Below are 18871 nucleotides of genomic sequence, written 5' to 3'. Positions count from 1 at the left end.
GTTAAACCGGGTATACCGTATACGGTCCTTATGAATCGTTTAGAAACGATATTATGATAAAGTAACGCTTTAGTAAGTGTAAAAGAGTAGGTATAATTTCCTTTTGGGTCAAATACCTTAATATGGTCCTTGTCGTAAATTGAAAATCCGAAAGGGGTAAATTCGGAATAAACAATATACATCTTTTAATCCATCGCAAAGCTAGTTGCGATGGAAGATATGTGAATACCTTTATGTAGTAAAATGATGGGTTAAAGGATAGAGAGAGTGAAATTTAAACTTAAAGGTTTAAATCCCTCTAACGGGTCAAAATGAAGTTTTGCGGATAACTTGAACTTTAGTCGCATAATGCATGAAAGTTTTGAACTCACAAGTTATGGGTTTTGAGATAATAATATTTCAAGAATTTATAATGATTTAAACGAAAGTGGTTTAAGGAATCATGAAATGGGTCAATAGTGTTAAAAAGGAATTTCAAGCCGAGAGCTTGAAATCTAAAATTTTGAGTAGTCGAATATTAGGTTTTAACTCCATATGATGGAGAATTCAAATACGATCACGTAGGAAGAAACGGATCGTAAAACGGATAGGTAAATTGAAAGTTATGCATGTTTTTGTGAATTTATAAGTTAGAGTATTTTGAGCTGGGAATCTGCAGCTCAAAGAAAGTAGCCTTCTGTCGAAAATAGGTCATCACGTCACGAGACGACGAAGTCTCAACACGGTCGCGCAACGCGACATCGGTCGCACCCCATGAACGCCCGGGGTAGGGGCTGTCGCGCCCCGTGAGAACTAGAGATCTGGTAATCCTTGTTTTCTAGTCCGTTTCAGCATCCGGACTCGATTTAAACGCTTATATTGTGAATAACTAACTCATTTCATGTTTTATAAAATGTAGGAATATCTTGGCTGGCCGAAGGACGATCAAGCTCAACGAAGAACTGAACACGAATGAGATAAAAGCTTCTGCACGTTGTTTCGTCGTCATTTTTAAACGACGAATCCATACATATTAAGTTGCAATGTTGTTAAATTGTAAAAATTTTAATAAACCTGTATTTTTCCAATGTATATGTAATTATAATTACAAGTCTATTGTTGTAAAATATATGAAAACTGTTAAATAATAATAAGGGTCTTACATCAACCTTGAGTTCTTAAGTAGTTTCAAACTCAAGAAGGACATCAGCAATATGTTCGATAATGAAGCGGTGACTTTTCGTTGTGGGGGAACCTGGTATGGAATGTCGGTGGCACAATATGGTGTAGATACGGGAATCTACACCGAGGAAGAAATTGGGGAGTCAGTTTTCACTGACAGCATCATAGACGTGCCCGACAACTCACGAAATACTTTTTGGTCACAAATCACAGAAGGAATTTACAACCCAAGTTTCACCAAGAGCACCAAGATCAGAGACCCACTCATCCGCTACATGCATCAGGTCCTGAGCGGTACCTTGTGCCAGAGAAAAGATAGTGGGGGTGTCGTGAACCTTCGGGAGCTAACTTGCCTATACTACATCCTAAATCGACAACCCCTAAACGTCGCCTACATGCTCCTCAAGAATATGGCCACTAACGCAAAGGCCACATATCCAACGCCCATATTCTTCGAAGGTTGGATTGCCTGTATCTACAAGGCTTACGCCACATGCACCGCTCGCCGCTTTACCAAGGGTGTTGGCATAACACGGGCCGATGTCAACCTCTTCCGAAGCCTTAACCTCATTGCCGACTGCAACAATGGTCTGATACGCTTCAAGGATAATAAAGGACAAATTTGGAGCCCGAACGATCCAGACCAAGTCCTCGCTATTAAGGATGACCCGAACCGTCGACCACACTCCTTTTTTGGGTTTGACCACGGATCCTCCTCATAAGGAGGAAGTGATTTCCCTAACATGCACAATTTGTATAAGATTATGCAGGAAACACTTCAGGTAAGCTGAAACGCCTTCAGTCTCGGTCAAAGCTCCAGCACCCGGATCGGAGGTATGGAAAGAAGCATCAACTCCATGCGGGGCGACATCTCTACATACGGGGAGCATATGATGTACTAGGATGACGAAGAGGAGGAGGGCGAGGATATGGAGTCAGATTAGAGGGCTTCGGCGGTAAAGATGGCGTGGTGGCGACGAAAAAGGTTAAATCTTTTCTCTACTTTTACTATGATGGTTGTGCAGGCTGCGACCCGTTAAACATTTACTGGTTTAAAACAATTTACTTTCTCATACTTTCTTTTATATTTTCTTTTTATGTGGTTGTTGATGGATGATAATGTTTAAATTTTCGTAATATAGGATTTTATGTTTTATCGTTATGTTGTGTTTTTGTGGTACAAACGAGTATACAGGTACCTTGGGATGCTTGAATCCACCAAGCATACGGCTCCACAGACCCAAATCAGGGGAAGTAAGAATGGATTGAATCCCTTATAAATAAACTATTATTAAAACCTTAAACCGGCCTTGTGGGATTGTATCCTTGCTGACTCAGATCAATATGGCCGAGGGTAGCGTTTCCTCCAAAAGAGGGACATGCCACATTTTGCATTAATAACTTACTTAATTATCTTTCAATATTCCGGCCTTGCGGGACTGTATCTCTGCTGACCCAGACTAATATGGCTGAGGGTAGCGTTGCCTCCAAACGAGGGACATGCTACTTTAACTAAGATAATCTTTTAAAAAACCCAAAGTGCGGAAATCATCAAACGATGTATAGATGACGAGTCGGAACCAAGTGATTCTATCTTGTCTATTTGTTTCTTTTATTACTTTCTTTTATTTCTTTATTATACTTATTAAAAATCTTCTCTCAAAAATTTGATTAGATTAGATGTCGACAATATTCCGGTAATAAAAGCTCTTGTGTCCTTGGACGACCTCGGTATCTTACCATCATTATACTACGCCAACGATGGGTACACTTGCCCTAGCGTGTTGTACAGAGTGATAGTGTCATATTATGTTTTATAAATATAAAGCTTGAATAACGAGTGAAAAGTACTAAAAATGAATCATAAAGACATACACACCCTCGCTCACGTCAACATGCTATGATCAAGTGTTGCTATGTGAACGTCTTATGTGTATTCTATCATTCTATATTCTATATGCTACCTGATGTCAAGTCTGTTGCATGCTATTGTGTCTTGTGGATCTAATGCTGACTAGGTTCCCCACGGCCATGGGTTGTAGCCTAGTATCACCAACAGTATTAGACTCGCTCTTCGGAGCTTGAGACTAATGCACGCTATTGTCATAAGTCTATTATTTTATTATTACTTGTTGTTAAATGGTTGTGTATTCTTGTTTGGTGTTTATGTGATTATTGCCTAAGTTAACGTCATGAGACAGTCACCAAACTAACCTTGAAATGCATGTTAAAATTATTTATTTGAAAATTTAAATATAAAAATGTTTTTGAAATAAAACGAGAAAATTACTCACCAACATGTTTGTTGACCCAAAATATATTTTCCTAACATGATGCAGGTAATCAAGGTTGATGATCGAGTGAAGAACTCACATAGCATGGGCCTTAGGAAATAAATTGGGAAAACTTATGTTATGTTTGATTTTGAACATTGTATGAACATTTTATGATTTCTATATGTTGTCTGACACTTTAGTTTGGTTTTGCCTTATATATTATAACTTTAAATAGTGTCATGAGCTATGGCAATTAGTCTGCTCCGTATCAATTCGCCATGGGTCGGGGTGTGACAAGGAGTCTCCCAGATTTTGACTGAGTTCATCTGATTGAGGGTTTCTTTAACATCAGTCACGTCTTCATACATGACAAAGCAAAAACTATTATCCTTCATGTCCTTCTTCTTAGGAATAAACACATCCGTCACCAATCCATGCGGTTGAAATGCCTTCCACAACATAAACCGCCCCACTTGAACCGAAATATTAGTGACCAGGAAGGTCGTCTCCGGCTTATCGGAGTTGCTTCTGAAATCCCTTGGCCGGTAATCTCCCTCCAAATAGTGTCGCTTCATTCTCTTTTTGGTTAATTTGTTTTAAATTTATGAGTGAACTGCCAAAATGATTCCTGAGGTCTGTTAACTTTTGTCACTTTAGTCCAAAACTCAAACTTTTTGAATCTGGGTCCCTGTGGTTTCAATTTTGTTGCCATTTTCATCTGAAATCAAAATCTGGTCATATTTTTTAGTAAACATCTAGCTTTTTTGTATTTTCCTCCCTTCTAATGAAGGGCAAAATGGTTTTTTAACGTTTTATTATAACAAATTAAAAAAGTCAGACCATTTTGCCCTTCATTAAAAGGGAGGAAAAAGATAAAAAAAAGCTGGATGTTAACTGAAAAACCTGACCAAATTTTGCTTTTGGATGAAAATGGCAATAAAATTGAAACCATAGGGATCGAGATTCAAAATATTTGAGTTTTGAACTAAAATGGTAAAAGTGACCAAACCTCAGGGATCATTTTTGCAGTTAACTCTAAGGTGCTGTTTGTTTTTTGGTTAGAAGCTCTTCTGAGCACTTATGTCTGCGTCGCGCAGACGCGCGCAGACCTTCAGATCCTGCAGCTTGTTTGTTTTCTTGAAGAGTTTCTCATCAAAAACATCTTCTCCACCTCTTCCCCAAGTAGACATGAACCCAAGTCTGCAAACCTCTTCAAACATCTTCTCCTCTTCTCCCACCAGCTGACACCACCTCCTCTGCCAAAACCTCCATCTCCGACACCACCTCCACCTCCGCCCACCTCCACTCCGCCACCACCTCCACCTCCGACACCGACACCCACCTCCTCCGACACACCACCTCCTCCGACACCCATCTCCTCCGAAACCCACCAACCAACCATCATCTTCGTCTGCAAACAAAACCCCCAAATCGGAACTTCTAAGAACCGAAAACCCAAACCAAAACATCATCTTCAACATTTTGGGAAACAAAACGACATCATCTTCAGCAAATAAAAGACATAAACAGGAGGGAGGGGTTTACCGTCGTCGGAGACACCATCAACATCACCGAGCCTTCCTGAGACCACCGTTGCCGCCCTCCGACGCCGGCTCCATCTTCGTCTTCAGTCTCTCTCTCTCTCTCCATGATTTCTTCTCTCTCTCCTGCATTCTCCCTCTCTCTCCTCCTCGTTATACCATCGCCGCCGCCACCAGACAGTGGTGGTGGTCGGCCGTCCAGTAGCTCGAGGGGAGATGGGGGTGTGGGTGAGGGTTGGGTTTTGTTTGTGAAGATGGTGATTTTTCTGTGTTTGTTCTAGGTAATCGAGAGAGAGAGTGGAGAAGATAATGTATGTGTTTCATTTGTGTGTGTGGGTTTGGTTGTAGATAAGATGCAGACAATGAGAGAGAGAGAAAGGAGTAAAAAAAACAAACCCTCTTCCCCTGCAGACTACAGACCTTTGGTCCACCTCTTTTTTTGCAGATGCCTGCAGATGTGGTCCGCAGACTACAGACCTTTTCCTACAGAAAAAACAAACACCACCTAAATTTATATACCTATCATGGTCCTAGGTATTTTTAATATTTTGACGTCTTTGTGTTTACTTAGCATTGTTAATCATGCTATGTATACTTTTACGTGAATCAAAATTAAAGGCTAAAACCATAAGTATATTTGAATATCGTACTAACATAGTATAATTTAATATCTTTTCCCTGTATGCATCATTTTATGGAGGTTACTTACAATATCATTACATGTATCATGTAATCTGCCTCTTTTGTATCCTATTTCCAAATTTTGTAAATTCCAAAACAATTTATTTGTATTATATTGTCATTCCTTAAGATTTGGAATTTTTTTATCATTTTCATCTAAATATTTAAGAGGAAAAATAAAGTAAATTAGACTTTTGGATAAAAATGACAAAAAATCTAAAAAGTGAATAACTATTTAGTAGAAAGTTGTTTTAGATGAAACAGACAAACAATCCCAAACCTCAGAGACAATTTTAGCAATTTACTCTTTTGTAAAATATACTAAAATGATTTTAAAGTTGGTGTTTTGGACGTGTAGTAACTTAATGAACTAAACAACTTTCAGGACCTGAAACTAACTGCATACCAGTTTTCAGAACGTAAATGTGGATATTAGTGTCGTATTTTGATTATAGATTAAATTACTTTTTAAGTCCTTGTGTTTTATAAGTGAGTTTAACCACTTGAGTTTAAAATAAAATAAATAACTCTTTGAACAACCATACTCTCATTTTATAACGTTTTGAGTTCAATTTTTTTAACTCTATTAGAACAGTATGTTAGTTTTTCATGAAAGGACTAAAATGCCCATATACTTTGAAAAAAATAAAAATAAATAATATATAAATGGTGTCCATGAAAAGACACCATTTACCACCATCACTATAATACACCACCGTTACCACCACCATAAACCACAACCTCTACCACAACTCCGGCCGTTAACACCATCACCATCTCCGATCGTCAACTGGAACACCACCATATACCACCACCACCACTAATACCTCCTCCTTTCCACCCTCAACCCTGATTTCCTCTTTCTCTCTTCACTCCGAAACCCCAACGTCGCCACCATTCAGATCCATAAACATAACTGCTTGTGCAACTCTAAATCTGTGAACAAAATCATCCAGTTCTCTCATAAATATAACCGCTTGTCACTCGGTTTATGGCAGAAGGAAGTGAAGATCTTGTATCTTGTTCTTTGGCCTCGATAACGTTGGTTTGATGTTGTTGATTGAGTTGTTTTTGGTTTGATTTTGACCTAGATGTGTGTGATCTGATGTGTAATTGTGTTGCTTTGGTTTGATTTGTTTAGAGATTATTTCAGGTGGTTCGATTATACAGTGGTGGATGTTGTGGTGGCTCTTGGTGTTGTTCAGATGTGTTGTACAAGAGAGGGGGGAGGGGTTGTGAGTGAATATGTGTGTATAATTGTATACATTAATAAAAGAGGAAAACTATTTTGTAAATACCTTATGCATTAAAGGGTTGTACATAAGTATAAAATGACTGAAATACCATTCTATTTAATTGACTTGGTAGACAGAGTTAACAATTTGGACTCAAATAATTAAAAAAAATGAAAAATCAGGTACGTAAGGAGTTAAACCTTTTATTTTAGATTCAATTGATTAAAACCAACAAAACACGTAGATTTAAAAAAAAAATTACTCAACTTGTATGCTAATCATATAAACACTTTTCCTAATGTGTTACTTATTAGAAAAAAAAATATCGTGTTAATGAATACATTTACCTTTGCAATTACATGCAGGGCTGGCATATCGTGTATACCCGTACACGATAAGACACGACACGATAAGACACGATACACGAAACCCAATACACGAACACGACACGATAACTTATCATGTCCTTTTGTTCAAACACGAACACGACACGATATACACGAAAATTACCTGTTAATACCTGTTAACACGACTGTTCAACTGTTATACACGAAAATTACCTGTTAATACCTGTTAACACGAACAAAAACACGAATGCGACATCCTATCTGAGAGTTACAGAGAGAGTTTAGGGTTTTATTTTTTTTAATTGAATGGGGAATAAAAATAGAAAGGAATTAAACATCCCACACGCACATGGCTGATGAGTTTTATTTAATTTAATTTCTTATCGTGTACTAACGGGTATTAACAGGTAAACAAGTATTTAACCTGTTTATACACGAAAATTAACAAGTAATCTCGTGTCTACCTGTTTGGTACACGATATCTGTTAAGGCCATACACAATACCTGTTAACTTCATGTAATTTCGTGTCATGTATTCGTGTATTCGTGTAAAATTGCCAGCCCTAATTACATGCATATATATATAAGAATGCATTAAACTAATTTATTATGCTAAAACGTGCAATAGGTATACATGGTTGAGGAGTGCATGTTGTGAGGAATAGAATAAAATCGTTGGGACTCATTTTCTATATAAACTATCTCTCGTTACTCTTCCCTACTATCCCAATAAAAAACTAAACATTAAAATTTCAAAAACATGCATTCCACCATCTTCTTCCTCTTCCTCCTCACCACCACCCTCACCGCCCAACCTCCACCAGCTCCGGCACCAGCACCCTTATCCGAAACCTGCAACGGCATCTACTTATCGTATACGTACACATCCGGAGCAAAAATCCCACCCGAACTCAAATCCGACCCCGAAAAACAACCATACCGCTTTAAATCAACGCTCTTAGTGTTAAACAACGCGGCTGACGAGCTTAAATCATGGAGGGTATTTGTCGGATTTCAGCATGACGAATATTTAGTATCGGCTTCTAACGCTGTGATTGCGGATGGGTTGGCTACTCTTCCTGGTCCGGTTGGGAATGGGACCGTTTTGGCTGGGTTTCCAAATGCAGATCTTAAAACCGCCATTGAGACCGCTGGTGATTTGAATCAAATGTCGGCTCGGGTGGTGTTAGTCGGTACAGAATTTGGAGTTGGCGAGCCGGATGTTCCCATGCCTGATGATATTTCTCTTGATAACGAAGGGTGGCTTTGTCCTTCAGCTACCATGCAAGGTATACTTATTAAACATATACCTTATTATTTTTACTTAAGTTAAATTTTATTTTTACCTCTATTAGTTTACTTTTCATTTTATAGAAATAAAATTAACGAATTCTAGTAAGTAACCTACTTTAGTAAGGTGTTGTTTGTTTTTTAAGAGAAGTCTGCGGACCACATCTGCAGACATCTGTAGATGAAGAGTTAGACCAAACCTCTACAGTCTGCAAGAAGAAGTGTGTTTGTTTTTTTAATGTATGCAGATTTCTAAAATAAAATGTTGGTGGTGTACGGACCATCGTCACATGGTTCGCGGTACGCTCCGGTACGGGATCGCAATTCGCTAGGTCCCTAAAATCCGGTACGAAGGGGGGTAGGCTCATTTCGGATCGTTTCGGTATGATCCGGGTCGCGATCCGGGTCGATCCCCGATCTCGAACGTACCGCGATTGGGATCGTTCGAACTGGATCGGAGATCGTGGCTCAACTAGCGAATTATGTGACTATGGTACGGACGGTGGTGGTGGGTGGTGGTTTTGCGTGTGCCAACATGTGCGTGTGGTCTGCGCGACGCAGACAGAAGAGTCTGCACAAAGCTTTTCAGAAAAAACAAACAGCACCTAAGTGTCTTCCAAGGAAAACAATTAGCTTTGGTGATAGTAATTTGTTTAGTTTTTGGAACAAAGTAATTGTTTTGTAGTAATGGTTTCTCAATGTTGAAGGAAGTAGGGTGATGGAAGTTTGCTGTACAAAAGATCCAAACCCCATTACAACCACCCCTCCACAAGATGAGTATCTTCCACATCAGACCGGGGACCTCACGATCATGTACGATGTGATCAGAACCTACGAATCCAACTACTGGGCTTCGGTCACCATCGAGAACCACAGCCCTCTAGGCCGGCTCGACAACTGGAACCTAACATGGGACTGGATGCGAGACGAGTTCATCGCGGACATAAAAGGGGCATATCCGTTCACTCGCGACTCATCAAGTTGCATATTCGGCTCGCAAGGCTCGTTTTACCAAAATATGGATTTCTCAAACGTCCTAAACTGCGAAAGACGACCAACCATTATGGATTTACCACTCGAGATGACCAACAACACCCAACTCGGAAACATCCCGTTTTGTTGCCGAAACGGCACCATCTTGCCGCCCACAATCGACCCAAGCAAGTCGAAATCGGCTTTCCAGATACAAGTCTACAAGATGCCACCGGATATTAACCGGTCGGAGCTCATCCCACCTCAAAATTTTAAGATAAGTGGTCGGTTGAACCCGGATTATAAATGTGGCCCGCCGGTTCGGGTTAGCCCGAGTCAATTTTCAGACCCTAGTGGCCTACCCGGTCCAACCGCGGTATCCAGCTGGCAAGTGGTGTGTAATATAACACATGCTCCGGGTTTGGCCCCGAAATGTTGTGTGTCGTTTTCGGCTTACTATAACGAGTCGATTATACCGTGCCCGACTTGCGCTTGCGGGTGCCGGGGTAAAAGCCCGGGCGCATGTAGTGCAACTTCACCGGCGTTGTTACTTCCATCTCAAGCTCTTTTGGTCCCCTTTGACAACCGGACAGCACTCGCTACGGCTTGGGCTAGCATTAACCACCGAAATATACCGAAACCGTTACCGTGTTCGGACCACTGTGGGGTCAGTATTAACTGGCACTTGCTTACGGATAATCGAGGTGGGTGGTCTGCTCGACTTACTCTTTTTAATTGGGAAGATTCTGCATTTCCTGATTGGTTTGTTGCGGTGCAGAATGACTATTTTACCCCTGGATTTCAGAAAGCGTACTCGTTTAATGGGACAACTCTAGAAGTAAATGGAAAAAATAACACCGTTTTAATGCAGGGATTACCCGGATTGAATTATCTCATGGGGGAAGTTGACGGGGTTAACCCGGGGAAAGACCCGCGAGTACCCGGGAAACAACAATCGGTCATTTCGTTCACGAAGAAAAATACACCGGGGATTAAAGCTGAAGGTCGCGATGGATTCCCAACTAAGGTTTTCTTTAACGGGGAAGAATGTGCGCTTCCGGGGATATTTCCAGCGAATGATTCGGACAGGAAGAACTCCAAGGGGTTATTATTCATAGTTGTAGCAATTATTGTTTTGATGTTGATGTAGAATTGACAACATTGCATGTTGATTTGGGATTATTTTGTTATTTTTTTTTTCTTTTGTAAAAGAACATTGAGGTAAACAGGTCTTTTAAGTAATTGTGTGTCATGTGGATTTTGGTTGTTTGCAAAAGAAATTTACAAGTTTGGAAATTGTGCGGGTTACTAGTTTTGAGTTTACGGGTTGAAATCGATGACCGAACACATTCTTTAATTGTGCGGCCGATCCTCCGAACTTTTCGCTCAAGAGTGGAGAGTATGTAGTTTTCGTATAGAAATTTTTGGCTATATACGTTTTCGACCCCTCGGTTTTATAAATTGTTTTAGATATATACGTTTTCGACCCCTTGGTAGGAGATCTCAAGTTTCGCCAAACATGCTAAAGGGTTGAACTTATAATATAGAGTCAAAATTTCAAGAATAGATTGAAGTTGCTAGCATGTTCGAATACATGAATAGCGCCCCAATTGTCCCAAAATAGAAGTGGCAAATACAAGAAGGTTTGTAATGAGTTAAAATGGCTAATCATTCAACACGGGCTAGGTTAGTGTGACCCACCAAAGCATGTTGAAATTATAAAGAGTTAATTACTGTTTTTGTCCCTGTGGTTTGTCCCTGTGGTTTGTCAAAAATCACTATTTCAGTCCATTAGTTTAAAAATTGTGATTTCAGTCCCTGTGGTTTCACTTTCATAACCATTTCAGTCTCTGTGGTTTCACTTTCGTAACCATTTCAATCCATTATTCTGTTAAGTACAGGGACTGAAATGGTTACAAGGTGGACTGAAATGGTTACGAAAGTGAAACCATAGGGACTGAAATCACAATTTTTAAACTAATGGACTAAATAGTGATTTTTGACAAACCACAAGGACGAAAACAGTAATTAACTCAATTATAAATGATTAACTTGCTAAACATGATTAAAAAGAGAAAGAGTCACTTCTAAAACAATAATCACATTTTTATAAGAATTTAATTTTAGTGAATACATGACTTCTCGTGACTTTGAACCTTCAACCTATACGACCCAACATTACAGATTGCAAAATGAGCCGATTAAATAGAATTTGGTTGTCAACGTGGGGCTAGACAACTTGGTAGAGGCATATGCCGCTTAGAAAAGAGGTCCCAACATTAGAGGTTCAAACCTTGGAAAGAGAGAATAATTTAGGATTATTAGTATAATCGTGCACTAGTTACATTTCTCATTCAACGAAAAAAGTAGAATTGAGTAATGAGTCAAATTTTAAGCTACTTGTTGACTTACAAACACTCGTAAGAAGGTGCATCTCAAGCTCAAGGATTTTGAATCCATTGATGTAACATCATTGATAACTACATCAAATCTCCTCTTGTTTCCCTCAGTAAAGATAAAGCAACGTCTGCTCAATTGCATTTAGTCACTGCAAATGATAAAATATCTTTGAATTAATCACTTCAAATCCATACACAAAATACGGGTTTTAATACTTTTCGGTTGGTTTTGAACAAAATTTTTGGCTGACTAGCTAACTACAATTTTTTGGACGACAAACCAAACTGGTCGGGATGAGCGAGAGATACAAAGATTTCCTCACACAAACTTAATAACATATAATGGTTCAAGTGAATATTAACAAACTCTCTTCATTACCATTCATTGGCTTTCCACCAAGAGTTCTTCTACACTAAGCTTCTATGTACCATGATAGAGATCACAAATATATTAGAGTAGCTAAAACTTTTTGGAACCACGGTTTATCGCTCACCAATCAACCAACAATCAAGTATCCAAATTCTAAAGAAGAATCATTACTTATTTAATATATATATATATATATATATATATATATATATATATATATATATATATATATATATATATATATATATATATATATATATATATATATATATATATATATATATTTGAAAGGTGAACTTCTTATAAGGTTATTCACATCCCCAAATCGGGGACCTTAACCAAAATCTGCCCAGACTTACGTTGTCTTAACCGGACCCGCGTTGGGTAGTCAGACTTGGCTACGGCTCTCGCCCGAAAACCGTGCCGCCTCCACACGAGTGACCTCGCTAGAGTAACGGCCGGATGAAAACCGGGGCCGGCTCAGGCTCGAACTTGCGCAACTAGCGGCTAACAAGTTCTTACCATCATTGCCTGGTCCTGCCCCTTTCGCCACAAGCAAGAGTCGAACCAGTGCCTCAAGAAGAGGACACTAGTATATATAGAAGCGGGATCAAGAGAAAAAGATTTAAAGTGTGAAAACGGTGAGAACGATTTTCAGCCACAAAATCTTTGTGATTTGTGACTTATGATGATGCGGTGACATTTTTGTAAATAATGGGAACCTTAGAACTATAAGGAGAGGTAAAATTGGAAGATCCAAACAAGGGTGCGCATGCTCATCACATGTCATTTCCCCCATCATATTTAAACACCAATAATTTTTTATACGTGATTATTTTTCTAAAAAAATACACCATAAAACTCAGCGTTTTTTATCTTTCTAACGAGTATGCTATTGATATACTTTTCGAAAAAATGAAAGTTTTTGTATAGCGTTTTCAACTTTGTGTTTTTATGGTGTTTTTAGCTAGTTTTATGATGTTTTTCTGAACTAGGTGTTTTATGTCGTTTTTTTTGAACTGAGTGTTTTTATGGCGTTTTGAACTAGGTATTTTATGGCGTTTTTCTAAACTGGTTGTTTTAATCGCATTTTCATCTAAGTTTTTCATAGTGTTTTTCTGAACTGAGTGTTTTTATGGCGTTTTCAACTGAATTTTTCAGGGCGTTTTTCTAAACTTGATGTTTTATGGCGTTTTCAACTGGTTATTTTTATGGCGTTTTTCTGAACTTGGTGTTTTTATGGCATTTTCAACTGGTTATTTTCATGGCGTTTTTTTCTGAAATTTGTGTTTTTATTGAACACCGGTTTATGTCATTTTTTAATTTAAAAGTATAACAATATACTCGTTGGAAAGATAATAAAACACTTGATTTTACGGTGTAACTTTTAATAAAAAATAATAACGCATAGAAAAGTTACGAGAGTTTAAAAAAGATGGTGGAATATGCATGTGACTTGCATGTGCATGGTTTTTGGCATGTGGATGAGCCTTTTAACAATATTACCCATAGGCTATAGGGTGTGGTTGGAGCCCCATGTGGCTTTATCAAGTCCACGTAGGATCCACGTAGATCCATGTCAGCCATGGAGCCTCCTTTTAATTTGTAGGGTGTGGATGGAGCCCCCTATTAAACAAAATTTAAAAAAAAAAATTGATTGGTTTACAAGTTATGGGCCCCACCTGATAAAGCCCTTCGAGCTCGTTACCACGGTGGCGGACGTTCAATGGCACCCCGGCATAGCGCCGGGGGTGTGGACGATGGCGGGGGTGGGGCGCTATAGAGTGCCAGCTGGGTTGGGTGGCGCCCCCACACCCTCCAGCCTTAGTGTAAATTAGCATCAACGCCACATGTCAACACCAAAATCGTTCCCACCGTTCTCACACTTTTAGACGTTTTCTCTAGATCTTGCCCCTATATATATATATATATATATATATATGATTTAGTTAACATATACAACCATATGATTTATGCAAACCTTTTTTGCCATTACTTGGCTACCAAACCTATGTTATTCGCCAACTTTAGGGTGACTAGCATATGGCCATTAATCAAACACTAATAATAAACACATCAATCTATACTCAATTGGATTTAGGAAATGATAGTCAAATGATTCATATATATTCTATTATGATTTAAGAACAATCACAATACAATACAATTCACTCCCCTCACCACACACACACACACACACACTCTCTCTCTCCTAGTTCTTCTACTTTTTTTCTCTCTAGATTCTTTGATAAGAGGATATTCAACTCTAAGAGTCTAAAGATTACATCATGTATTGTTCTATTTATAAGAGGAGATAACTGCTAGTGACGTAATCATGAAAGCGACCGTAAACAACCTATTAAATGATGTAACTGCAACTGCTAACTGCTGGACAGTTGGAATAAAACAACTATTACACTAAAACTATTGAAAATACAAGGAAACTATTGGGATTCCAAAACTACCGGAAGAATTCTAACACGTTTGTAATCCAGTACTTCTGTCTTCTGTGTTGACTAGTCTTTTGGTCTTCAACTTTGACTTGTTGACCTAGTTGTTGACTTGTTGACCAACACTTTGTCTTTTCAGCACTTGTACTTTGTCTTCTAGTACTTTGACCTTGTAGTTTGTTTCAGCTGTTTTAGTTAGTTGTTTGAGAAGCTTTCGAGACGGAACTTCTAGTACTTAGATTATACTTCAATTTTATTCCATCAGGAAAGGAATATGGTTTCTTGGGGTTTGGCTTTCATCATCAACATATCTTATATAACCCAACACGGTAAAAGTTGTTTTGTTACTTTATTTAATCAACCATTCTTCATAAACTTGAAACCACCTTCTTACACACTTAAACTCTAGGTTTAAGTCATTTATTAGTGATTTTTAAACTCTTTAAACACTTCATATTTAAAAAGAGATGTATATTTTCAAGAAAGAAAGATAGAGGGTTTTCGTCAGGGGGGGAACACTGTTGCACATCTACCGTCATTCCCCGGTCTTCATCGGAAGGCCAGCAACCACCTCTGGACGCTACTTCCATAGCAAACGATCTGAGCGAGCTCAAACGACCATTTTCCTCTTCTCTGGTGGGTTAACTTCAGTCAAATCGACTGTTGAAACGGTAACGTCGGTGGTGGTATGGTGGCGGCGATTAGGTTGTGGTGGCCGTCAGGTGATTGTTATGTGGTGATAGCAGATGACGGGTGGTTGTGGTGTGGTGGTGGTGCGGGTCGGTGGTTGTGCCGTTTAGGCGGTAGCAATGGGGGGTTTGATGATGGTGGTGTTGGATGGTTGTTGTGAATGTCAAAGAGAGAAAAATATGGGAGAGAGAGAAATTGAATTAGGGTTAGGCCGTGGGTATGGTGGGGCTTGGGTTGGGGCATATGCTGATACGTGGAATGGGAGCCCCCCCACCGCCTGGTTACGTGGCCGCGGGGTATGGCGGGGCGTGGGTTGGGCTTGGGTTGGCTGCACCGCATGGCAGAATAATTAAACAAAAAAAATTACAAAAAATTTATAAAAAATCACACAACATTTATAAAAAAAATCTACAACTTCATTAAAATTTTAAAAATTACATAATATTAAAAATTACATAATACTAAAAATTACAAAATAAAAAAAAACCTAAAGCGTTAAATAAATTTCAAAAAGGTCGATCTTGTCGAACACCTTTTTTCCTTGCCTCGAAACTCTATGTTAGCCACCGCCACCCGGTCCTCGTGGCTTAAATCGCCACCGGGAACGGCTTCGTAATAAGCCTTGAAACGCTCGAGCTTGGGCCGTAGCTCGCGCCATTTATGTTGGCACGCGTTGAGGTTGTGGCGGTCGTTACCGACGTTCTGTCGGTAGGCTCTGAATGCTTCCACCCAATATTTTGTTTGGCCCGGTGGCCGACCCTTCGTAGCGTCAACGACGCTTGTGACGAGAGCAATTTCCTCTTCATGGGTCCAGGATGCCATAGCGGGGTTGGGTTCAAGAGAAGTGGGGTAGCGGGTTCGAGAAGGGGTGGACCAGTGGGGTAGCCGGTGGGACAGAAGTGGTAGCCGGTGGGGTTGTTGGGTTCGTGGGATGGGGGGACCAGTGGGTTGGGGTTACCATATATAGAGGCCTTTGGGGGACCCGGGTGGCGGTTATAGAAGATGGGGGACCGTTTGAAATTTAAAATTCGAAATTCAAAAGACCCGTTTGACGTGGCGGGCGAGCCAATGAGATTCAGCCAACTAGCATGGCCATACCGCCCCACGCCCGGCTTGAAAGCCAAGCCCCAAGGGCCACGCCCCAAACCCAAGCCCACCCGGGGTGGTGGCTTGGGCGTTTTCCCCCAACCCACGCCCCAACCCAAGCTCCATACCCCACGGTCTTAATAGAGTGTGTTTGGGAGAAAATTTATGGAGATCTTTAACAAAGACCCAGAAACAAAGTGTAAAAGCATAAATTAGTTAAGGAAAAGAGCTTTTTGTAGCTATCAAAATAAATTGGTAAGAGCGGGGTCGTAAATTGGGATCAAAACTATCATAAATTTGAAGGGAAGGTAGTAATGTAGATGATCGTAATACTACTCATGTATGGGAGAAATTGTTCTTTTTCTTTGTCACCGAATTTAGCTGTTTTATAAATATTTAAAGATAAAGAAATGCAATATAGAAAGTTAACTAATTTAAATTATAGGGCTTTTTGCATATATCCCCTTAAAAAATTTTAAAATTGCATATATACCCAAGCCAAAAACTAAATTGCATATTTCCCCTCTATTAACTAGTAAAATTGCAAATTTACCCATTTTGATTTAATTTATTAAAATTAAATTATAGAAAGACTATTTAACCTTCATTTTACTAAACTTTAGAAAATTGCAGATTTACCCTTTTTTTACTAGTTTTTGTCTTTTTTTCACTACTTGCATTTTTTCATGAAGTTTTTTTTATTATTTTTTCTCACGAACTAGATTAACAATCATAAAAAATACAATTTACAAAAATCTAAATAGAAAACAAAATGCCAAAACTTTAATCCATTACGGTACCAAAAAATCATCTAAAAAAACAACCATAAAAATTCAATGTAACAATATTCAAAAAATGAAAAAGACAGCCAAAGGTTTGACCATTTGGCCATTAACAGTTTATATGTTCTTGCGCCGGCACCTTTTGAATCTGTGGCGGCAATCACATGGGTGACATTATCTCTGAATATTGACACTATGCACCACTGCTGCTTGCAAAATCAACGAGATCAAACTGCATTTTAATGTTATTGATTATTAAAGTTGAATGAAAACATATATAATTCTTATAAGCCTAACCAAAGCAAGAAGATGTAATAAGACAGTTTTCTGGAACAAAGAAACAAACTCAAACATATGAACAAGGTTTAAAGGTACGGCGGCTAAACTCAGTCAATATGACCGTTATTTGACTCCAACAACATAATCGTGCTCATGCTGTCAACAAACTATAAGAGAATTGCCAAATTTCAGTAATAATTAGTTTTGTACACCAACCTTTTCATCTGAAACCCACCGTCTCCGCCGCCGTGAACGGCGGCACTGACGCCGGAAATCTTGCCGTCTCTCTCTCTCTCTCTCTCTCTCAGCTCCGTCTCTCTCTGTTAACTCTGCAAGGTGGGGTGTGTGTCAGGGTGTGCGGCCGGAGAAGACAGCCGGCGTTGCTCCGGTTTGCCACCGGAGATGAAAGAACGAGGGAGAGTTGTGGGGGTGTGGGTGGTGTGTCAGAGAAACAAAAGAAAGCCGGTGGCCGGCCGGTGTGACTCTCGGTCTGTCATCGAGAGGGAGAGGTAAAGAGCTGTTTGGCTTTGTGTGTGTTTGGTTTGATAGTGTTTGTGGAGAGTTTAAGAAGGGTAGTTTAGTCATTTTAACAGGGAAGGAAAAATATGCAATTTTTATTTAGACTTGGGTAAATGCAATTAAAAGTGTTTTTAAGAGGAAATATGCAATTATTGCTAAATTATAAATATTTAAAGATAAAGAAATGCAATATAGAAAGTTAACTAATTTAAAGTAAAGCCTTTCAAAAAAAAAAAAAATACTAATTTAAAGTAACTTGTGAAAAATTGAAGTTTTAACCCTTTGCTGATGGTTAGTGGTTATGTTAGATGGTATGCGTCATAAAAAACAAGAAAAAAATAAAAAAGTTAAAGGGAAAGATAAATTGAGTAAATATCCTCAAAGGTTGAATTGGTGAAGAACACGATTGTATACGTCAGAGATTTTTGGATGTTGATTTGGTTCGATTAGCATCCAGCTGTTGTTCATCCTGTCGGAGGATTATTCAGCTTAGTTAGAATGTGACGCGAATCCTTAACACCAACATCCCCATTGGTGGTTGACGATGTTTTGATTGATGGTAGGAAAGAGGACCGTCATGCGCCACTGCCCTAAAACCTCGTCGTCGAAAACACTTTATATCAGATGGTATAATATAGTACCCCTCTGCCTATTGCTACGAGGTTGTTTAGTTGAATGAGATTATTGCTACGATATTGTAATTGTATTTATCAATGGTCCTCATTAATTGTATTTAGTTGTGTTATTAGTTTAATTTGAAAAATATTTATATTTCACAAAAGTCATACTTTAG

General features: G+C 39.0%; 1 protein-coding gene across 1 annotated transcript; it reads left to right on the top strand.

Annotated features, from left to right (window-relative positions):
• The first annotated feature begins 7981 nt into the window (after positions 1-7981).
• LOC110917458 (COBRA-like protein 7) lies at positions 7982-10799 on the top strand. Its single transcript, XM_022162008.2, has 2 exons — positions 7982-8530; positions 9239-10799. The coding sequence occupies exons 1-2, from the start codon at positions 8002-8004 to the stop codon at positions 10651-10653; spliced, it is 1944 nt and encodes a 647-aa protein (XP_022017700.1). The 5' UTR covers positions 7982-8001; the 3' UTR covers positions 10654-10799.
• Positions 10800-18871: the final 8072 nt, after the last annotated feature.

This window comes from Helianthus annuus, chromosome 16 (genome assembly GCF_002127325.2).
Source record: "Helianthus annuus cultivar XRQ/B chromosome 16, HanXRQr2.0-SUNRISE, whole genome shotgun sequence".
Taxonomy (NCBI): domain Eukaryota; kingdom Viridiplantae; phylum Streptophyta; class Magnoliopsida; order Asterales; family Asteraceae; genus Helianthus; species Helianthus annuus.
This window is presented reverse-complemented; position numbering and strand designations above follow the sequence as displayed.

What these genes read in the sequence shown, in the direction of transcription:
- LOC110917458 (XM_022162008.2), top strand. Translation starts at nt 8,002, where the DNA reads ATGCATTCCACCATCTTCTTCCTCTTCCTCCTCACCACCACCCTCACC. An exon ending in TCCTTCAGCTACCATGCAAG is followed by an intron (nt 8,531 to 9,238) that starts GTATACTTATTA and finishes TCAATGTTGAAG; the next exon opens with GAAGTAGGGTGATGGAAGTT.